This window comes from Heptranchias perlo, chromosome 16, assembly GCF_035084215.1.
Source record: "Heptranchias perlo isolate sHepPer1 chromosome 16, sHepPer1.hap1, whole genome shotgun sequence".
NCBI lineage: Eukaryota > Metazoa > Chordata > Chondrichthyes > Hexanchiformes > Hexanchidae > Heptranchias > Heptranchias perlo.
In genome coordinates, this window is record NC_090340.1 from 64,414,347 (window position 1) to 64,438,222 (window position 23,876).

General features: G+C 49.1%; 1 protein-coding gene and 1 non-coding gene across 2 annotated transcripts in view; both read right to left on the reverse strand.

Moving 5' to 3' along the window:
- Window positions 1-1,591: 1,591 nt before the first annotated feature.
- trnat-agu (transfer RNA threonine (anticodon AGU)) lies at window positions 1,592-1,665 on the reverse strand. The gene has a single exon. It is a non-coding gene; the product is annotated as a tRNA-Thr (tRNA).
- A 6,554-nt stretch (window positions 1,666-8,219) lies between these two features.
- The window catches only part of LOC137333390 (WD repeat-containing protein 88-like), a 33,366-nt gene continuing 17,709 nt past the window's right edge, over window positions 8,220-23,876 (reverse strand). Inside the window, exons 8-11 of the mRNA XM_067997531.1 lie at window positions 22,187-22,269; window positions 19,829-19,897; window positions 11,616-11,708; window positions 8,220-9,392 (exon numbers count right to left, since the gene is read on the reverse strand). Of these exons, the coding sequence (XP_067853632.1) occupies window positions 9,267-9,392; window positions 11,616-11,708; window positions 19,829-19,897; window positions 22,187-22,269 (371 nt within the window). The 3' untranslated portion in view covers window positions 8,220-9,266. The remainder of the gene's footprint in view (window positions 9,393-11,615; window positions 11,709-19,828; window positions 19,898-22,186; window positions 22,270-23,876) is intronic.

Genomic DNA, 23,876 nt, shown 5'->3' on the forward strand with positions numbered 1-23,876 from the left:
CATTATTGAATCTGCTTCCACCGCCCTTTCAGGCAGCGCATTCCAGATCAGAACAACTCTCTGCGGAAAAAACATTCTCCTCATCTCCTCCTGGCTCTTTTGCCAATTGCCATAAATCTGTGTCCTCTGGTTACCGACCCTCCTGCCACTGGAAACAGTTTCTCCTTATTTACTCTCTCAAAACCCTTCATGATTTTGAACACCTCGATTAAATCTCCCCTTAACCTTCTCTGTTCTAAGGAGAACAATCCCAGCTTCTCAGTCTTTTCACGTAACTGAAGTCCCTCATCCCTGGAACCATTCCAGTAAATCTCCTCTGCACCCTCTCCAAGGCCTTGACATCCTTCCTAAAGTGTTGGACACAATACTCCAGCTGAGGCCTAACAGCGCAGAAAGGAGGGGCCCCGGTATCATTTTAGAGAAACTCTTCTGCTCTCTGCATGGCCTTGACATCCTTCCTAAAGTAAGGGCTCAAAACTGGAGATGATATTAATTGGATCTGGAGATTAAAGTGTGACTGTTCAACTCAGAAAGTAACACTGAAACTCCAATCACCAGCGCCACAGACTGGAATCACAGGGAAACGTAACAGTAAGTGTGGACATATTTACACTGGATTCCCCGCAGCAAACACGTACACAGGAGATTTAAGTGGAACACCATTGTATTTTTTTTAAACACAGGTGGAATAAAATCAATTCTGAAACCATATAAGATTATCCTGTGTTGCATTTTATCAATTATTTTACTTACAAAAAAAAGTTATTGTATATATTAAATATAAGAAAAAGGAAAAGTGAATTTTAAAAAGTATGCTGGAAATTGGATAAATACTTGAAGGGAAAAAATTTACAGGGCTCTGGGGAAAGAGCAGAGGGAGTGGGACTAATTGGATAGCTCTTTCAAAGAGCCGGCACAGGCACGATGGGCTGAATGGCCTCCTCTTGTGCTGTACCTATTATGATATTATGAAATACACAGAGGTCTCACAAAGGATCTACCCAGAGTCTCCTCTCTTTAGCTGCTGACTGACCTGCTGTGTATTACCAGCAGATCCTATCTCTGTAACCTCCTCCAGCCCCACAACCCTCCGAGATCTCTGCACTCCTCCAATTCTGGCCTCTTGCCCATCCCCGATTTTTATCGCTCCACCATTGGCAGCCGTGCCTTCAGCTGCCTGGGGCCCTAAGCTCTGGAATTCCCTCCCTAAACCTCTCCGCCTCTCTCTCTCCTCTTTTAAGACGCTCCTTAAAACCTCCCTCTTTGACCGAGCTTTTGGTCACCTGTCCCAAATATCTCCTTATCAAAAGCAAAATACTGCGGAAGATGGAAATCTGGAATAAAAACAGAAAATGTTGGGAAAAAATCAGCAAGTGAGGCGGCATCAGTGGGGGAAGAAACAGAGTTAATGTTTCAGGTGGACGGCCTTTCGTCAGAATTGGCCCCCAGTTAAACACAATCCCTCCCCTCAGCCCCCAACTCTGCCCAGTTTACCAGTGCCCGGCAGCACAGTTAATCTGTGCATTAAATCCAAAGATATTTTAAAAGGATGAGGGGCCTGTGTTGTGGGGCCGGGGCGCTGGGTGTAAAAAGGCACCGCTGGGATTCGAACCCAGGATCTCCTGTTTACTAGACAGGCGCTTTAACCAACTAAGCCACGGCGCCGCCGACACAGCCTCCGGAATCGGCCCTTTTACACACAGCGCGCCTGCGCACTCCGCGGCTCCATTCATAAATTTCAGCACGCAGGGTGCGCGCCTGCGCACTGGCGCTGGCTCCAATTCCGGAGCTGAGGGAGAGCGTGGGGGGTGGGGATAATGGGGGTGGGGACAGGGGGTGGGGATAATGGGGGTGGGGGTGGGGATAATGGGGGTGGGGACAGGGGGTGGGGATAATGAGGGTGGGGGTGGGGATAATGGGGGTGGGGACAGGGGGTGGGGATAATGAGGGTGGGGGTGGGGATAATGGGGTTGGGGACAGGGGTTGGGGATAATGAGGGTGGGGGTGGGGATAATGGGGGTGGGGACAGGGGGTGGGGATAATGAGGGTGGGGGTGGGGATAATGGGGTTGGGGACAGGGGTTGGGGATAATGAGGGTGGGGGTGGGGGTGGGGACAGGGGGTGGGGTTAAGGACAGGGGGTGGGGATAATGAGGGTGGGGGTAAGGACTGGGGGTGGGGATAATGAGGGTGGGGGTAAGGACTGGGGGTGGGGTTAAGGACAGGAGGTGGGGATAATGAGGGTGGGGACAGGGGGTGGGGGTAAGGACAGGGGGTGGGGATAATGAGGGTGGGGTGGGAATAATGTGGGTGGGGATTATGAGAGTGGGGTAAGGACTGGGGGTGGGGATAATGGGGGTGGGGGTAAGGATAGGGGTGGGGATAATGAGGGTGACGGTAAGGACAGGGGGTGGGGATAATGGGGGTGACGGTAAGGACAGGGGGTGGGGATAATGGGGGTGGGGATAATGGGGGTGACGGTAAGGACAGGGAGTGGGGATAAATGGGGTGGGGAGTGTGGGCCCACAGTCTAACAAGGTCGATACAGATGAGGGAGGTCATTCAGCCAATCTGAATTTATCCAGGATGAAAGAAATTATCGTAAAAAGTTCGAGCACGGAGACAAGCCATTCGGCCCATCTAATCTATGCTGGTGTTTTTCTCCACAGGAGCCACCCAATCTAATCCCACTCGCCCCCTCACTCCCCTCTGTCGTGCTCTTACCTGTCTGAACATCGCTGGCACCTCTCGGCCGATGCCTTCCTTTCTCTGCACCGTCACTGTGGGACTCCCCAGGGCCTCTCGTTGTCCCTCCTCTTCCTTATCGACCCGCTTCCCCTGAGCGACATCATCCGCAGGCGGGGGTCAGATTCTGTACGTATTCTGACAGGACCCAGCTATTTCTTTCCACCCCCACAACCAGTTTGGTGGTGTCGGGCTGCCTGTCCCCACCTCAAGTCCGGTACAAGCCTCAACATCCTTCAGCTGAACGTCAGCAAGAACAAAGCCTTGGGTTTCGGAGCTCGTCACTGACTCCATCCCCTCCCCCAGGGCCTCACGCAGGTTCGACAAGGTGGTGGGAATTCTTCGGCAATGAGCCCAACATCCTCTCCGTCACCAAGGCCACTGATTCTCACCTCTGCATCATTGCCCACCTGGGCCCTTACCTCAGCCCCTCCCCTTGCTGAAACCCTTTATCCACTCCTTCCTCTCCAACAGCCTCAATTATTCTGACGATCACTAAAATGTAGTGGGGTCAGGTACAAAAAGTAATCAGAAAGGCCAATGGAATGTTAGGTGTTATAACCAGAGGGCTGGAATGCAAAGGGGAGGAGATTTTGCTACAGCTGTACAAAACCCTGGTTAGTCCACATCTGGAGCACTGTGTTCAGTTCTGGGAACCGCATCTTACAAAGGATATATTGGCCTTGGAAGGAGCGCAGCACAGATTCTCCAGAATGATACTGGGGATTAGGGCTCCAAGGGCTAGGTTATGAGGAGAGATTACATAAACTGGGCTTGTATTCCCTGTAATGTAGAAGGTTAAGGGATGATTTGATTGAGGTTTTTAGGATTTTGAAAGGAATTGATGGGGTAGATAGAGAGAAACTTTCTCCGCTGGTGGGGGAGTCTAGGACAAGGGGCCATAACCTTAAAATCAGAGCCAGGCCATTCAGGAGAGATGTTAGGAAACACTTCTTCACACAAAGGGTGGGAGAAGTGTGGAACTCTGTCCCTCAAAAAGCAGTAGATGCTCAATTAATACTTTTAAATCAGAGCTCAATTGATTTTTGCTCGCCCAGGGTATTAAGGGATGTGGAGCCAAGGCGGGCGGATGGAGTCAGGATACAGATCAGCCATGATCTCATTGAATGTCGGAACAGGCTCGAGGGGCTGAATGGCCTCCTGCTGTTCCTATATTGCTATCTCCTTGTTGTCCTTCCATAAACTCCAATGTATCCCCAATGCCAGGAGCAGCACCAGGCGTACCTAAAAACGAGGTGCCAACCTGGTGAAGCTACAACTCAGGACTACATGCATGTAAACAGCGGAAGCAACATGCTATAGACAGAGCTAAGCGATTCCACAACCAACGGATCAGATCAAAGCTCTGCAGTCCTGCCACATCCAGTCATGAATGGTGGTGGACAATTAAACAACTAACAGGAGGAGGAGGCTCTGCAAACATCCCCATCCTCAATGATGGTGGAGTCCAGCACGTGAGTGCAAAAGACAAGGCTGAAGCGTTTGCAACCATCTTCAGCCAGAAGTGCCGAGTGGATGATCCATCTCAGCCTCCTCCCGATATCCCCACCATCACAGAAGCCAGTCTTCGGCCAATTTGATTCACTCCACATGATATCAAGTTACGGCTGAGTGCACTGGATTCAGCAAAGGCTATGGGCCCTGCCAACATCCTGGCTGTAGTGCTGAAGACTTGTGCTCCAGAACTAGCTGCGCCTCTAGCCAAGCTGTTCCAGTACAGCTACAACACTGGCATCTACCCGACAATGTGGAAAATTGCCCAGGTATGTCCTGTCCACAAAAAGCTGGACAAATCCAATCCGGCCAATTACCGCCCCATCAGTCTACTCTCAATCATCAGCAAAGTGATGGAAGGTGTCGTCGACAGTGCTATCAAGTGGCACTTACTCACCAATAACCTGCTCACCGATGCTCAGTTTGGGTTCCGCCAGGACCACTCGGCTCCAGACCTCATTACAGTCTTAGAATCATAGAATCATAGAAGTTTACAACATGGAAACAGGCCCTTCGGCCCAACATGTCCATGTCGCCCAGTTTATACCACGAAGCTAGTCCCAATTGCCTGCACTTGGCCCATATCCCTCTATACCCATCTTACCCATGTAACTGTCCAAATGCTTTTTAAAAGACAAAATTGTACCCGCCTCTACTACTGCCTCTGGCAGCTCGTTCCAGACACTCACCACCCTTTGAGTGAAAAAATTGCCCCTCTGGACCCTTTTGTATCTCTCCCCTCTCACCTTAAATCTATGCCCCCTCGTTATAGACTCCCCTACCTTTGGGAAAAGATTTTGACTATCGACCTTATCTATGCCCCTCATTATTTTATAGACTTCTATAAGATCACCCCTAAACCTCCTACTCTCCAGGGAAAAAAGTCTCAGTCTATCCAACCTCTCCCCATGAGTCAAACCATCAAGTCCCGGTAGCATCCTAGTAAATCTTTTCTGCACTCTTTCTAGTTTAATAATATCCTTTCTATAATAGGGTGACCAGAACTGTACACAGTATTCCAAGTGTTGTGGCCTTACTAATGTCTTGTACAACTTCAACAAGACATCCCAACTCCTGTATTCAATGTTCTGACCAATGAAACCAAGCATGCTGAATGCCTTCTTCACCACCCTATCCACCTGTGACTCCACTTTCAAGGAGCTATGAACCTGTACTCCTAGATCTCTTTGTTCTATAACTCTCCCCAACGCCCTACCATTAACGGAGTAGGTCCTGGCCCGATTCGATCTACCAAAATGCATCACCTCACATTTATCTAAATTAAACTCCATCTGCCATTCATCGGCCCACTGGCCCAATTTATCAAGATCCCGTTGCAATCCTAGATAACCTTCTTCACTGTCCACAATGCCACCAATCTTGGTGTCATCTGCAAACTTACTAACCATGCCTCCTAAATTCTCATCCAAATCATTAATATAAATAACAAATAACAGCGGACCCAGCACCGATCCCTGAGGCACACCGCTGGTCACAGGCCTCCAGTTTGAACAGCAACCCTCTACAACCACCCTCTGTCTTCTGTCGTCAATCCAATTTTGTATCCAATTGGCTACCTCACCTTGGATCCCGTGAGATTTAACCTTATGTAACAACCTACCATGCGGTACCTTGTCAAAGGCTTTGCTAAAGTCCATGTAGACCACGTCTACTGCACAGCCCTCATCTATCTTCTTGGTTACCCCGTCTTGGTCCAAACATGGACAAAAGAGCTGAATTCCAGAGGTGAGGTGAGAGTGACTGCACTTGACATCAAGGTAGCATTTGACCGAACGTGGCACCAAGGAGCCCTAGTAAAATTGAAGTCAATGGGAATCAGGGGGAAAACCCTCCAGTGGCTGGAGTCATACCTAGCACAAAGGAAGATGGTAGTGGTTGTTGGAGGCCAATCATCTCAGCCCCAGGGCATTGCTGCAGGTGTTCCTCAGGGCAGTGTCCTAGGCCTAACCATCTTCAGCTGCTTCATCAATGACCTTCCCTCCATCATAAGGTCAGAAATGGGGATGTTCGCTGATGATTGCAGTGTTCAGTTCCATTCGCAACCCCTCAGATAATGAAGCAGTCCAAGCCTGCATGCAGCAAGACCTGGACAACATCCAGGCTTGGGCTCATAAGTGGCAAGTAACATTCGTGCCAGACAAGTGCCAGGCAATGACTATCTCGAACAAGAGAGGGTCTAACCACCTCCCCTTGACATTCAACGGCATTACCATCGTCGAATCCTCCACCATCAACATCCTGGGGGTCACCATTGACCAGAAACTTAACTGGACCAGCCAAATAAATACTGTGGCTACAAGAGCAGGTCAGAGGCTGGGTATTCTGCGGCGAGTGACTCACCTCCTGACTCCCCAAAGCCTTTCCACCATCTACAAGGCACAAGTCAGGAGTGTGATGGAATACTCTCCACTTGCCTGGATGAATGCAGCTCCAACAACACTCAAGAAGCTCGACACCATCCAGGACCAAGCAGCCCGCTTGATTGGCACCCCATCCACCACCCTAAACATTCACTCCCTTCACCACCGGCGCACTGTGGCTGCAGTGTGTACCATCCACAGGATGCACTGCAGCAACTCGCCAAGGCTTCTTCGACAGCACCTCCCAAACCCGCGACCTCTACCACCTAGAAGGACAAGGGCAGCAGGCACATGGGAACAACACCACCTGCACGTTCCCCTCCAAGTCACACACCATCCCGACTTGGAAATATATCGCCGTTCCTTCATCACTGGGTCAAAATCCTGGAACTCCCTAACAGCACTGTGGGAGAACCTTCACCACATGGACTGCAGCGGTTCAAGAAGGCGGCTCACCACCACCTTCTCAAGGGCAATTAGGGATGGGCAATAAATGACGGCCTCGCCAGCGACGCCCACATCCCATGAATGAATACATTTTTTAAAATGCAGCCGTCCTTATCCTGTCCCACTTGTCCATCACCGCCTTGTCCCTCCTGGACGTACATTGACTAGAACATTTAAATCTTTTTTAAATTAAAGATTTTAAAATTCTCATCCTTGTTTTCAAATCCCTCCATGACCTCGCCCCTCCCTATCTCTGTCACCTCCTCCAGCCCTGCAACCCTTCAAGATCTCTGCGCTCCTCCAATTCTGGCCTCTTGCGTATCCTCGATTTTAATTGATCCATCATTGGCGGCCGTGCCTTCAGCTGCCTAGGCTCTTAGCTCTGGAATTCCCTCCCTAAACCTCTATCCCTCGCTCTTCTCCTTTAAGACACTCCTTAAAACCTACTCTTTGACCAAGCTTTTGGTCACCTGTCCTAATATCTCCTTATGTGGCTCAGTGTCAAATTTTGTCTGATAATCGCTCCTGTGAAGCACCTTGGGACGTTTTACTACGTTAAAGGCGCTATATAAATGCAAGTTGTTGTTGTTCTCCGACACATTTAATTTAAAATCTTGTCCTCATCTTCAAGTCCCTCCATGGCCTCACTCCACCCTGGCTCTGAATCCCCTCCAGACCCACTCTCCCTCCCTCACCCTTCGGTCTTCTGACTCTGGCCTCTTGTGCATCTCTCTCTCCGTCCATCCCACCATATATGGTGCAGCCTGGCCCTGCTCCCTGGGACTCTGAGGGACAGTTGGATGTTGTTGGAGGGATGGATGGATGAGTGGGGATGGGGCGAATGGCCTCCCTCGTCCCTGTCTAGTCGGGCACGTGGAAGGTTTCAGCCTCATCATCGTGTTCAGTGTTGACCTGCTGCTCCGTCATGGAGGCCTCCTGTTGGTTTAAACAGTGCAGCCAGTTGGACCAGGTCTTACTTGGCTCGAATCTGATCTGATCCGATCCATGAGTGTTGGGTAAGACCAGGATTATACAACACGCTGTCTCGCGTTCACGCAAGTCCTCAATATCCAGGAACGTTCGGGTGAGATTCAGGAGCATAAACAGTGAGAGAGAGAGATTACAACCCCAGTTAATTTGTAATTTGTTTATTTGTAAGAGTGAGACAGATTGTATTTTCACACCGGAATGAGCAATCGATTTGGGTTAAATCGAAAGAGTTCACAAATATGGGGTCAAAATCCATTAATACTGTAAATTTAAAAATATTAACTTCTTACAAGAGAAATTACTGATTTAAGACTGAAATACAAACAGGTATTGCTAGAAATACTCAACTCGTCGGCATCGGGAAATTTAAAGCTTCGGGTTGAGATCTGTTCTGACCTAAAACCTTTCCCTTTTCCGTGGGGGGCAGTTTTGGTCATCCAATCTCCAAAAGGTTATGGACGTATTAGGATGGATTCAGGGTGATTTGAGGCCTGACGGGACTGAGTTATGGAGAAAGGTGCAAGAAGCTGGAGAGGACTGAGGAAGGGACATGATCCAAAGCGATGGAAGTTATGGGCAAGGTTGGAGGAAGCTCGGAAAATGAACACAGAACCGAAGAGCACAAGGACAACATTCACAATCTCGAGCAAAGGCAGAGATTATCGAGAAGAAACTGTTCCCCCTGGGATAACAGATTCCACCAGAAGGAAGTCCATTTGGGGCTAATTGATACTTTAAAAGGAGCGGGGTTGATATCTGGGAAAGTGGGACTGAGGGTCAGAGAGAGAGAGACACACACTGGATTCTCTTCCAAGGGAGGAACTTAGTGTTCCTTGAAGTAGGAACCAATAGATGGAGGGGAGAGGAGGAATTGCATCTTGGAATAGACATGCACAAGATGGAGTGGGACTAATGGACCGAGTGGCCTTTTCTCGATTCGAAAGGAGTGAGACTAATCGGTGAGGGTGAGGGTGAGTTCCTAACCCAGATTAAGAGCAGCATTAGCAGCTCCCAGCCCCCAGTCCTCAACCCTCAACCCCCAGGCCCCCGCTACCACCCCAGCCATGAATGTCTCGTGTCTCCTGGACTCCCCCCACTCCCCAACGCGTGATTGCGGTCAAGGGACTTTTAAAACAACAGTCTCAATTTCAGTAAAATATATAAAGAAGGTGGCAACGGCAGGCAGGCATCATAAGCTGGGTGGAGTGGGCAGAAAGTCCCGTGGTGGTGACGCCAGGCGGCAGAACACGCAGAGAGTCAGAAACTCTGAGTCCTCCTGGAGGCAGCTGGAGAATGGCTTCTTGCACCTTGTACACTGGGGAGAGGAGGAGAGATATCAGCAGGAGATAGGGCATTGGGCACACACAGACAGAGACACACGCACGTCTCATAAGAGACTGTTAGCTGAAGTCGAAGCTCATGGAATTGAGGACAAACTATAGACCTGGTTAGGAAATTGGCTGAGCGGCAGGAGACAGAGAGTAGGGATAATGGGCAGGTACTCACATTGGCAGGATGTGACTAGTGGTGTCCCACAGGGATCTGTGTTGGGGCCTCAACTATTCACTGTGTTTATTAATGACTTAGATGACGGGATAGAGAGCCACATATCCAAGTTTGCTGATGACACAAAGATAGGCAGCATTGTAAGCAGTGTAGATGGAAGCATAAAATTACAGAGATATTAATAGATTAAGTGAATGGGCAAAACTGTGCAAATGGATTTCGATGTAGGCAAGTGTGAGGTCATCCACTTTGGACCTAAAAAGGATAGAACAGGGTACTTTCTAAATGGTGAAAAGCTCAAAACAGTGGAGTCCAAAGAGGCTTAGGGGTCCATGTACATAGATCATTAAAATGTCATGGACAGATACAGAAAATAATCAAAAAGGCTAATGGAATGCTGGCCTTTATATCTAGAGGACTAGAGTGAAAGGGGGTAGAAGTTATGCTGCAGCTATACAAAACCCTGGTTAGACCGCACCTGGAGTACTGTGAGCAGTTCTGGGCACCGCACCTTCGGAAGGACATATTGGCCTTGGAGGGAGTGCAGTGTAGGTTTACTAGAATAATACCTGGACTGCAAGGGTTAAATTACAAGGAGAGATTACACAAACTAGGGTTGTATTCCCTGGAATTTAGAAGATTAAGGGGTGATTTGATCAAAGTTTTCAAGATATTAAGGGGAACTATTTCCGCTGGTTGGGGAGTCTAGGACTAGGGGATATAGCCTAAAAATTACAGCCAGGACTTACAGGAAACATTTCTACACGCAAAGGGTGGTAGAAGTTTGGAACTCTCTTCCGCAAACGGCAGTTGATGCTAGCTCAATTGTTAATTTTAAATCTGAGATTGATAGATTTTTGTTAAGCAAAGGTATTAAGGGATATGGGCTAAGGTCACAGATCAGCCATGATCTCATTGAATGGTGGAATAGGCTCGAGGGGCTGAATGGCCTCCTCCTGTTCCTATGCTCCTATCATAGACACACACAGACACACAAAGGTACACACACAAGTACACACACCACAAACACCCACACACACATACATGCAGACACACGCGCTTCCACAGACACATGCACACACACACGCACAAGCACACACATGCACGCAGACACATGCACACACACACGCACACATATCCATGCACACACTCATATGCTCACATGCATACACACACACACATGTACACATACACACGCACAAACATGCATGCACATATGCATATCCAATTCCCTTTTGAAAGTTATTATTGAATCTGCTTCCACCGCCCTTTCAGGCAGCGCATTCCAGATCAGAACAACTCGCTGCGTAAAAACATTTCTCCTCATCTCCCCTCTGGTTCTTTTGCCGATCACCTTAAGTCTGTATCCTCTGGTTACCGACCCTCCTGCCACTGGAAACAGTTTCTCCTTATTTAATCTGTCAAAACCCTCCATCATTTTGAACACCTTGATCAAATCTCCCCTTAACCTTCTCTGCTCTAAAGAGAACAATCCCAGCTTCTCCAGTCTCTCCAGATAACTAAAGTCCCTCATCCCTGGTACCATTCTAGTAAATCTCCTCTGCACCCTCTCCAAGGCCTTGACATCCTTCCTAAAGTGCGGTGCCCAGAACTGAACACAATACTCCAGCTGAGGCCTAACCAGTGTTTTATAAAGGTTTAGCATAACTTCCATACTTTTGTACTCTCTGCCTCTATTAATGAAGCCCAGGATCCCTTATGCTTTTTTGATCAGCAGCGGGAACTGGGGCTGTTTTTTCTGTTCCTGAGCCCACGGGCACTGAGGCCAATTACAGAACCCGCTACGACTGGCAGCTGACGCAGCACGGACCGGCGATGGATCCTGGGACTCCCCTGGTCTGCACGGCGATTACCCGCCGAGGTATCGAGAGAGTCTGAAGGTTCACCGTGAAACTACCGGCAGTCCGGTAATAAAACACCCTCCACAGTCAACGGGAGCAACAAGCTGCACATTCTGACGGTAAACTAAACGAGGAGAAGATATAAGACAATCCCTCCGCCCCCCACAAACCTGGATAACTTTCTCCCCGTGTCTCCGCCGCTCTGCTTTGACGGCCGGAATCTGGTCCAAGTTTTCAATGTTCCATAACCGCACAGTGGAATCCTGGGGAAAAACAGGAATATGTGGAGAAAAAAACAACTGGGAACCTGCAACTGGAGGATCTTAGAGATAACGGTCACTTTGGGACCAGCTCCTGAAAACAGTGACCGAGAGAGTCCATCGATTACCCCACTGGATATCAGTGACAGGTAACTTTATGGAAGTAGACTATTTTTTTAATAATTAATAATTGGGATGTGGGCGTCGCTGGCAATGCCAGCATTTATTGATTAGGGAAAGCCAGCACGGATTTGTTAAAGGCAAATCGTGTTTAACTAACTTGATAGGGTTTTTTGATGAGGTAACAGAGAGGGTAGATGAGGGCAATGCAGTTGATGTGGTGCATCTGGATTTTCAAAAGACATTTGATAAAGTGCCGCACAGTAGGCTTATCATCAAGATTTTGTTTTTATTCGTTCATGGGATGTGGGCGTCGCTGGCAAGGCCGGCATTTATTGCCCATCCCTAATTGCCCTTGAGAAGGTGGTGGTGAGCCGCCATCTTGAACTGCTGCAGTCTGTGTGGTGAAGGTTCCCCCACAGTGCTGTCAGGTAGGGAGCTCCAGGATTTTGACCCAACAACGATGAAGGAACGGCGATATATTTCCAAGTTGAAATGGTGTGTGACTCGGAATGGAACATGCAGGTGCTGGTGTTCCCATGTGCCTGCTGCCCTTGTCCTTCGAGGTGGTAGAGGTTGTGGGCTTGGGAGGTGCTGTCGAAGAAGCCTTGGCGAGTTGCTGCAGTGCATCCTGTGGATGGTGCACACTGCAGCCACTGTGCGCAGGTGGTGAAGGGAGTGAACGTTTAGGGTGGTGGATGGGGTGCCAATCAAGTGGGCTGATTTGTCCTGGATGGTGTCGAGCTTCTTGAGTGTTGTTGGAGCTGCACTCATCCAGGCAAGTGGAGAGTATTCCATCACACTCCTGACTTGTGCCTTGTAGATGGTGGAAAGGCTTTGGGGAGTCAGAAGGTGAGTCACTCGCTGCAGAATTCCCAACCTCTGACCTGCTCTTGTAGCCACAGTATTTATGTGGCTGGTCCAGTTAAATTTCTGGTCAATGGTGACCCCCAGGATGTTGATGGTGGGGGATTCGGCGATGGTAATGCCGTTGAATGTCAAGGGAAGGTGGTTAGACTCTCTCTTGTTGGAGATGGTCATTGCCTGGCACTGGAAACCCAAAGATCCGGAGTTCAATTCCCACCAAAGCAAGTTGAATTTAAAAGATCTGGTAATTTGTGGCTGGCACCAGGAAGAATAACCATGAAAACTGCTGGAATGTCGGAAAAAAATAAACACCGAGAGCACTAATGTCCTTCAGAGAAGGGAATCGGTCACCACTACCTGGCCTGGCCTACTTGTGACTCCAGTCCCACACTGTGTGACTGACTCTTAATGCCCTCTGAAGTGGCAATTGGCTCAACAAGAGGAGCCCAAACCTTCCTGGGGCAACTGGGGATGGGCAGTAAATGCCGGCCTTGCCAGCGAGGCCCACATCCCGCAAACAAAATAAAACAAAGCTGGCTGACTCAGTCCTGCACAGAGCAGAAACAACACTAACAACTTGCACTTATATAGAATCATAAAAAGGTTACAGCACGGAAGGAGGCCATTCGGACCATCGAGTCCGTGCCGGCTCTATGCAAGAGCAATCCAGCTAGTCCCACTCCCCCGCCCTATCCCCGTAGCCCTGCAAATTTTTTCCCTTCAAGTACTTATCCAGTTCCCTTTTGAAGGCCATGATTGAATCTGCCTCCACCACCCCCTCGGGCAGTGCATTCCAGATCATAACCACTCGCTGTGTAAAAAAGTTGTTCCTCATGTCGCCTTTGGTTCTTTTGCCAATCACCTTAAATCTATGTCCTCTGGTTCTTGACCTTTCCGCCAATGGAAACAGTTTCTCTCCATCTACTCTGTCTAAACCCTTCATGATTTTGAATACCTCTATCAAATCTCCTCACAACCGTCTCTGTTCCAAGGAGAACAACCCCAGCTTCTCCAGTTTATCCACGTAACTAAAGTCCCTCATCCCTGGAATCATTCTAGTAAATCTTTTCTGCACCTTCTCTAAGGCCTTCACATCTTTCCTAAAGTGCGGTGCCCAGAACTGGACACAATACTCCAGTTGTGATCGAACCAGTGTTTTATAAAGGTTCATCATGACTTCCTTACTTTTGTACTCTATGCCTCTATTTATAAAGCCCAGGATCCTGTATGCTTTTTTAACCTCTTTCTCCACCTGTCCTGCCACCTTCAACGATTTGTGCACATATACCCCCAGATCTCTCTGTTCCTGTACCCCTTTTAGAATTGTACCCTCCAGTTTATATTGCCTCTCCACGTTCTTCCTACCAAAATGTATCACTTCGCATTTTTCTGCGTTAAATTTCATCTGCCACGTGTCCGCCCATTCCACCAGCCTGTCTATATCCTCTTGAAGTCTATCACTATCCTCCTCACTGTTCACTACACTTCCAAGTTTTGTGTCATTTGCAAATTGTGCCCTGTACACCCAAGACCAAGTCATTAATATATATCAAGAAAAGCAGTGGTCCCAGCACTGACCCCTGGGGAACACCACTGTACACCTCCCTCCAGTCCGAAAAACAACCGTTCACCACTACTCTTTGCATCCTCTCACTTAGCCAATTCTGTATCCATGCTGCGACTGCCCCCTTTTATTCCATGGGCTTCAATCTTGATGACGGCCTGGACTAATAATCAGAGAGTCATGAGTTCAAATCCCGCCACGGCAGATGGGCAATTTAAATTCAATTAATTAAATACAATCTGGAATAAAAGAAATAGTATCAGTAATGGTGGCCATGAAACTACCAGAATGTCGTAAAAAACCCACCTGGTTCATTAATGTCCTTCAGGGAAGGAAACCTGCCGTCCTTACCCGGTCTGGCCTATATGTGACTCCAGACCCACAGCAATGTGGTTGATTCTTAATTGCCCTCTGAAATGGCCTAGCAAGTCGCTCAGTTGTAAAATCTCACGACGAAAAGTCATAATAAGAATAAAACCGGACGGACCACCCGGCATCGGACCACTAGGCACCGGACACGACAACGGCAAAACACCAAGTCCAGTCGACCCTGCAAAGTCCTCCTCACTAACATCTGGGGACTTGTGCCAAAATTGGGAGAGCTGTCCCACAGACCAGTCAAGCAACAGCCTGACATAGCCATACTCACAGAATCATACCTTTCAGCCAACGTCCCAGACTCTTCCATCACCATCCCTGGGTATGTCCTGTCCCACTGGCAGGACAGACCCACCAGAGGTGGTGGCACAGTGGTATACAATCAGAAGGGAGTGGCCCTGGGAGTCCTCAACATTGATTCTGGACCCCATGAAATCTCATGACATCAGGTCAAACATGGGCAAGGAAACCTCCTGCTGATTACCACCTACCTCCCTCCCTCCCTCAGCTGATGAATCAGTCCTCCTCCATGTTGAGCACCACTTGGAGGAAGCACTGAGGGTAGCAAGGGCACAGAATGTACTCTGGGTGGGGGACTTCGATGTCCATCACCAAGAGTGGCTCGGTAGCTCCACCACTGACCGAGCTGGCCGAGTCCTGAAGAACATAGCTGCCAGACTGGGCCTGCGGCAGGTGGTGAGCGAACCAACACGAGGGAAAAACCTACTTGATCTCGTCCTCACCAATCTACCTGTCGCAGATGCATCTGTCCATGACAGTATTGGTAGGCGTGACCACCGCACAGTCCTTGTGGAGACAAAGTCCCGTCTTCACACTGAGGACACCATCCAATGTGTTGTGTGGCACTATCACCGTGCTAAATGGGATAGATTCAGAACAGGTCTAGCAGCTCAAAACTGGGCATCCATGAGGCACTGTGGGCCATCAGCAGCAGCAGAATTGTATTCCAGCACAATCTGTAACCTCATGGCCCGGCATATTCCTCACTCTACCATTACCAACAAGCCAGGGGATCAACCCTGGTTCAATGAGGAGTGCAGAAGAGCATGCCAGGAGCAGCACCAGGCGTACCTAAAAATGAGGTGCCAACCTGGTGAAGCTACAACTCAGGACTACATGCATGCTAAACAGCGGAAGCAACATGCTATAGACAGAGCTAAGCGATTCCACAACCAACAGATCAGATCAAAGCTCTGCAGTCCTGCCATATGCAGTCGTGAATGGTGGTGGACAATTAAACAACTAATGGGAGGAGGAGGCTCTGTAAACATCCCTATCCTCAATGATGGCAGAGTCCAGCACGTCAGTGCAAAAGACAAGGCTGAAGCATTTGCAACCATCTTCAGCCAGAAGTGCCGAGTGGATGATCCATCTCGGCCTCCTCCCGATATCCCCACCATCACAGAAGCCAGTCTTCAGCCAATTCGATTCACTCCACATGATATCAAGAAACGGCTGAGTGCACTGGATACATCAAAGGCTATGGGCCCTGCCAACATCCTGGCTGTAGTGCTGAAGACTTGTGCTCCAGAACTAGCTGCGCCTCTCGCCAAGCTGTTCCAGTACAGCTACAACACTGGCATCTACCCGACAATGTGGAAAATTGCCCAGGTATGTCCTGTCCACAAAAAGCAGGACAAATCCAATCCGGCCAATTACCACCCCATAAGTCTACTCTCAATCATCAGCAAAGTGATGGAAGGTGTCGTTGACAGTGCTATCAAGCAGCACTTACTCACCAATAACCTGCTCACCGATGCTCAGTTTGGGTTCCGCCAGGACCACTCGGCTCCAGACCTCATTACAGCCTTGGTCCAAACTTGGACAAATGAGCTGAATTCCAGAGGTGAGGTGAGAGTGACTGCCCTTGACATCAAGGCCACATTTGACCGAGTGTGACACCAAGGAGTCCTAGTAAATTTGAAGTTAATGGGAACCAGGGGTAAACTCTCCAGTGGCTGGAGTCATACCTAGCACAAAGGAAGATGGTCGTGGTTGTTGGAGGCCAATCATCTCAGCCCCAGGACATTGCTGCAGGAGTTCCTCAGGGCAGTGTCTTAGGCCCAACCATCTTCAGCTGCTTCATCAGTGTCCTTCCCTCCATCATAAGGTCAGAAATGGAGATGTTCGCTGATGATTGCACAGTGTTCCGTTCCATTCGCCACCCCTCAGATAATGAAGCGGTCCGAGCCCGCATGCAGCAAGACCTGGACAACATCCAGGCTTGGGCTGATAAGTGGCAAGTAACATTCGCGCCAGACAAGTGCCAGACAATGACCATCTCCAACAAGAGAGTGTTCAACCATCTCCCCTTGACATTCAACGGCATTACCATCGCCGAGTCCCCCACCATCAACATCCTGGGGGTCACCATTGACCAGAAACTTAACTGGACCAGCCACATAAATACTGTGGCTACAAGAGCAGGTCAGAGGCTGGGTATTCTGCAGCAAGTGACTCACCTCCTGACTCCCCAAAGCCTTTCCACCATCTACAAGGCACAAATCAGGAGTGTGATGGAATATTCTCCACTTGCTTGGATGAGTGCAGCTCCAACAACACTCAAGAAGCTCGACACCATCCAGGACGAAGCAGCCCGCTTGATTGGCACCCCATCCGCCACCCTAAACATTCACTCCCTTCACCACCGGCGCACAGTGGCTGCAGTGTGTACCATCCACAGGATGCACTGCAGCAACTCGCCAAGGCTTCTTCGACAGCACCTCCCAAACCCACGAGCTCTACCACCTAGAAGGACAAGAGCAGCAGGCTCATGGGAACAACACCACCTGCACGTTCCCCTCCAAGTCACACACCATCCCGACTTGGAAATATATCGCCGTTCCTTCATCGTTGCTGGATCAAAATCCTGGAACTCCCTTCCTAACAGCACTGTGGGAGAACCTTCACCACACTGACTGCAGCGGTTCAAGAAGGCGGCTCACCACCACCTTCTCAAGGGCAATTAGGGATGGGCAATAAATGCCGGCCTCGCCAGCGACACCCACATCCCATGAATGAATAAAAACAAAATCTTGATGATAAGCCTACTGTGCGGCACTTTATCAAATGCCTTTTGAAAGTCCATTTACACCACATCAACTGCATTGCCTCATCTACCCTTTCTGTTACCTCATCAAAAAACCCTATCAAGTTAGTTAAACACAATTTGCCTTTAACAAATCCGTGCTGGCTTTCCCTAATCAATCCACCCTCGTCCAAGCGACTGTTAATTCTGTCCCAGATTATCGTTTCTAAAAGTTTCCCCACCACTGAGGTTAAACTGACTGGCCTGTAGTTGCTGGGTTTATCCTTACACCCTTTTTTGAACAAGGGTGTAACATTCGAAATCTGCAGTCCTCTGGCACCACCCCCGTATCTACTGGTGTTTGGAAGATTATGGCCAATACCTCCGCAATTTCCACCCTTACTTCCCTCAGCAACACTAGGATGCATCCCATTCGGACTGGGTGACTTATCTACTTTAAGTACAGCCAGCCTTTCTAGTACCTTTTCTTTATCAATTTTTAGCCCATCCAGTATCTCAACTACATCTTCCTTTACTGTGACTTTGGCAGCATCATCTTCCTTGGTAAAGACAGATGCAAAGTACTCATTTAGTACCTCAGTCATCCCCTCTGTCTGCATGAGTAGATCTCCTTTATGGTCCCTAATTGGCCCCACCCCTCCTCTTACTACCCGTTTATTGTTTACATGCCTGTAGAAAACTTTTGGATTCCCTTTTATGTTGGCCGCCAGTCTATTCTCATACTCTCTCTTTGCCCCTCTTATTTCCTTTTTCACTTCCCCCCTGAACTTTCTATATTCTGACTGGTTCTCACTTGTGTTATCAACCTGACATCTGTCACACGCACCTTTTTTCTGCTTCATCTTACTCACTCTCTCTCTCTCTTTTTCTCTTTCGTCATCCAGGGAGCTCTGGCTTTATTTGCCCTACCTTTCCCCCTCATGGGAATGTACCTAGACTGTACCCGAACCATCTCCTCCTTAAAGGCCGCCCATTGTTCAATTACAGTTTTGCCTGCCAATCTTTGATTCCAATTGACCTGGGTCATAGTGTCTTTATCCTAGCAAAACGTCCAAAGGCCCTTCACAGGAGCGAATTTCAAACAAAATTTGACACCGAGCCACACAAGGAGATATTGGGACAGGTGACCAAAAGCTTGGTCAAAGAGGTAGGTTTTAAAGGAGCATCTTAAAGGAGGAGAGAGAGATGGAGAGGTTTAGGGAGGGAATTCTAGAGCTTCGGGCCTAGGCAGCTGAAGGCACGGCCGCCAATGGTGGAGCGATTAAAATCAAGGATGTGCAAGAGGCCAGAATTGGAGGAACGCAGAGATCTCGGAGGATTGTAGGGCTGGAGGAGGTTACAGAGATAGGGAGGGGCGAGGACATGGAGGGATTTGAAAACTGCCACTAGAGGGCAACAGTGAGCTGCGGTTACACTACCTGTTGATGTAATATCAACTCACCGCCCCTCACAGGTCGATAAAGTGGGCCGTGCGTGGGAACGATGAGGGGCCCCGACTAATCTGGTACAACACCAGGTGGCTGGCTCGAGCTCTGGTTTGCGCTGAGTTAGCTGTTAGTGGTGGGGGCGGACAGTTGGTGTGTGTGGGGCTTAGGGTCGCCAACTCTGGTTGGACTGGGAGGTTACATCACATGACTGCACGCCCCTCCCCCCAGTCCCGCCAGTCAACAATGGCGGCAATAATACCCACAATCCTATCTGCTCCAGAAACCTCTCTATCCATCGTGTGGTTTTTCCGCAATGCGTGTGCTGGAGTGACCAATTCTGGTTGGACATATTCCTGGAGGTTTCATCACTTGACCCTGCCTCCAACTGCCCCGCCCGGTCAAACAGCCTTTTCCTCCATCTCCAATATTTTTATAACTAATTAAATGAAAGTATGCCTCAATGATTTTTCTCCCCAGGTTTTTGCTGGCAAGAGTGTCCAGGAGATTAATCTCTAATTCCTGGAGACTCCAGGATGGGTTGGCGACCCTAGTGCCTGCGCCAGGGTACCGGGGGGACTGATACTGGGCTAGTGATCCAGACACTGAGAGTTCAGCCTGAGTCACCAGGTGAAGTGGTTTGAGATGAAGTGACATTGTGTAAATGAAAATCTTAAACTATTACAAATAAAGCCACTACCCGACAGGCAGAGAGAATCCACTTCTTGTCAGAGGAGATTGCGACGTCTGTCACCCAGTTATCGTGGTCCTGTCGGAGGGAAAGGGGGGGAAGCTGGTTATAGCTGCAGATTGGTGCCACAAAATTCACAGAGTTCAAAAGGAAACAGAATATATGAATAATGATACCCGGGAGTGAGTTACAGGCTGGAATCTAATCGGGGGTTCGGGGGGGTTTATGGGATTTATTTATAGAATAACAGGTACACAGGAGTGAGTTACAGGCTGCAATCTAATCGAGGGGTTCAGGGGGGGGGGTTTATATATAGAATAACAGATACCCGGGAGTGAGTTACAGGCTGGAATCCAATCGAGGGGTTCGGGGGGTTTATATATAGAATAACAGATACCCGGGAGTGAGTTACAGACTGGAATCTAATCGAGGGGTTCGGGGGGTTTATATATAGAATAACAGATACCCGGGAGTGAGTTACAGACTGGAATCTAATCGAGGGGTTCGGGGGGTTTATATATAGAATAACAGATACCCGGGAGTGAGTTACAGGCTGGAATCTAATCGAGGGGTTCGGGGATGTTTATATATAGAATAACAGATACCCGGGAGTGAGTTACAGGCTGGAATCTAATCGAGGGGTTCGGGGGGTTTATATATAGAATAACAGATACCCGGGAGTGAGTTACAGACTGGAATCTAATCGAGGGGTTCGGGGGGTTTATATATAGAATAACAGATACCCGGGAGTGAGTTACAGGCTGGAATCTAATCGAGGGGTTCGGGGGGTTTATATATAGAATAACAGATACCCGGTAGTGAGTTACAGGCTGGAATCTAATCGAGGGGTTCGGGGGGTTTATATATAGAATAACAGATACCCAGGAGTGAGTTACAGGCTGGAATCTAATCGAGGGGTTCGGGGGGTTTATATATAGAATAACAGATACCCGGGAGTGAGTTACAGGCTGGAATCCAATCGAGGGGTTCGGGGATGTTTATATATAGAATAACAGATACCCGGGAGTGAGTTACAGGCTGGAATCTAATCGAGGGGTTCGGGGGGTTTATATATAGAATAACAGATACCCGGGAGTGAGTTACAGGCTGGAATCTAATCGAGGGGTTCGGGGTGTTTATATATAGAATAACAGATACCTGGGAGTGAGTTACAGGCTGGAATCTAATCGAGGGGTTCGGGGGGTTTATATATAGAATAACAGATACCCGGGAGTGAGTTACAGACTGGAATCGAATAGAGGGGTTCGGGGGGGTTTATATATAGAAAAACAGATACCCGGGAGTGAGTTACAGGCTGGAATCCAATCGAGGGGTTCGGGGGGTTTATATATAGAACAACAGATACCCGGGAGTGAGTTACAGGCTGGAATCTAATAGAGGGGTTCGGGGGGGTTTATATATAGAATAACAGATACCCGGGAGTGAGTTACAGGCTGGAATCTAATCGAGGGGTTCGGGGATGTTTATATATACAATAACAGATACCCGGGAGTGAGTTACAGGCTGGAATCTAATCGAGGGGTTCGGGGGGTTTATATATAGAATAACAGATACCCGGGAGTGAGTTACAGGCTGGAATATAATCGAGGGGTTCGGGGATGTTTATATATAGAATAACAGATACCCGGGAGTGAGTTACAGGCTGGAATCTAATCGAGGGGTTCGGGGGGTTTATATATAGAATAACAGATACCTGAGAGTGAGTTACAGACTGGAATCTAATAGAGGGGTTCGGGGGGGTTTATATATAGAATAACAGATACCCGGGAGTGAGTTACAGGCTGGAATATAATCGAGGGGTTCGGGAGGTTTATATATAGAATAACAGATACCCGGGAGTGAGTTACAGGCTGGAATCTAATCGAGGGGTTCGGGGATGTTTATATATAGAATAACAGATACCCGGGAGTGAGTTACAGGCTGGAATCTAATAGAGGGGTTCGGGGGGGTTTATATATAGAATAACAGATACCCGGGAGTGAGTTTCAGGCTGGAATCCAATCGAGGGGTTCGGGGGGTTTATATATAGAATAACAGATACCCGGGAGTGAGTTACAGGCTGGAATATAATCGAGGGGTTCGGGGGGTTTATATATAGAATAACAGATACCCGGGAGTGAGTTACAGACTGGAATCTAATCGAGGAGTTCGGGGGCTTTATATATAGAATAACAGATACCCGGGAGTGAGTTACAGGCTGGAATCTAATCGAGGGGTTCGGGTGGAATCCAAATAGTGACGGTAAGGCTGAGTTTGACACTTTCACTTCTCCAGGTTGAGAGACGGATCCCGGGCCAGGTCCAGTTATGCTTCAGCTGCATTAGGAAGTTTAACAAGTGTCAGCACCTTTAAGAACATTTTCCTGTATGGTCCAGCTGTATCCCAGATAGATATGGTTTGGTCGTAGGAACCGGCTACAATCAGAGTTGCTGTAGGATAATAAGAGTGAAACAATCAGGGCAACTTTCCAAAACTGGACTGAGTAACAGGAACAGGGCAAATATAAAGCAAGTGAACAGAGTGCCGGCCTTGGCTCAGTGGGTCGCTCGCTCACCTCTACCTCAGGAGGTCGTGGGTTCAAGTCCCATTCCAGAGACTTAAGCACATAATCCAACCCCAGTACTGAGGGAGAGCTGCACGGTCGGAGGGTCAGTACTGAGGGAGAGCTGCACGGTCGGAGGGTCAGAACTGAGGGAGTGCTGCACTGTCGGAGGGTCAGTACTGAGGGAGTGCTGCACTGTCGGAGGGTCAGTACTGAGGGAGCGCTGCACTGTCGGAGGGTCAGTACTGAGGGAGCGCTGCACTGTCAGAGGGTTAGTATGGAGGGAGTGCTGCATTGTCGGAGGGTCAGTACGGAGGGAGTGCTGCACTGTCGGAGGGTCAGTACTGAGGGAGCGCTGCACTGTCGGAGGGTCAGTACTGAGGGAGCGCTGCACTGTCGGAGGGTTAGTATGGAGGGAGTGCTGCATTGTCGGAGGGTCAGTACGGAGGGAGCGCTGCACTGTCGGAGGGTCAGTACTGAGGGAGCGCTGCACTGTCGGAGGGTCAGTACTGAGGGAGCGCTGCACTGTCGGAGGGTCAGTACGGAGGGAGTGCTGCACTGTTGGAGGGTCAGTACGGAGGGAGCGCTGCACTGTCGGAGGGTCAGTACTGAGGGAGTGCTGTACTGTTGGAGGGTCAGTACTGAGGGAGTGCTGTACTGTCGGAGGGTCAGTACTGAGGGAGCGCTGCACTGTCGGAGGGTCAGTACTGAGGGTCAGTACTGAGGGAGTGCTGTACTGTTGGAGGGTCAGTACTGAGGGAGTGCTGTACTGTCGGAGGGTCAGTACTGAGGGAGCGCCGCACTGTTGGAGGGTCAGTACTGAGGGAGCGCTGCACAGTCGGAGGGTCAGTACTGAGGGAGCGCCGCACTGTTGGAGGGTCAGTACTGAGGGAGCGCCGCACTGTTGGAGGGTCAGTACTGAGGGAGTGCTGCACTGTCGGAGGGTCAGTACTGAGGGAGTGCTGCACTGTCGGAGGTGCTTGTGATGAACAGAAATTCCTGGGGTTAGGGTGAAAAGCAAGACTTCGACCCAAGGAGGGCCAGGAATTTATATCCCTGTTCCACCCTGTTTGCAGCCGCTCTTTAAATACAAGTTTCCATGCTGCAAGTGAATCTTCTGCTGACGCTCCCTACATCACAGAGGATATATCTCGGGGAGCTCATGGGCCAATCCAGAGAGAATTCTGCCCCTCTGACCTTTGGAAGGGACAGAAAGTTAATCATTGCTGGTGGGGGTCGGTCACCTTTAAAATGCTCCATAAGCAGCAAGGAACAAACTTAGATCCTGCTTTTCCTCGGCCCAGGAATAGTGTGAGGCTCTCCCTGGTGGAACAGTCTGGTGCCAGCAGATCGGGGCAGGCACTTGTGACGAGCTTTTGGTGCTGGAATACGCCCGCCCTGGTGATTTAAATGGCATCGTGGGTGGAATGTCGGGGCCTCTGCCTTTTTTTTCACGCTGTTTTTTAAAGTGGCTGGAACTTAAGAAGGAATTTT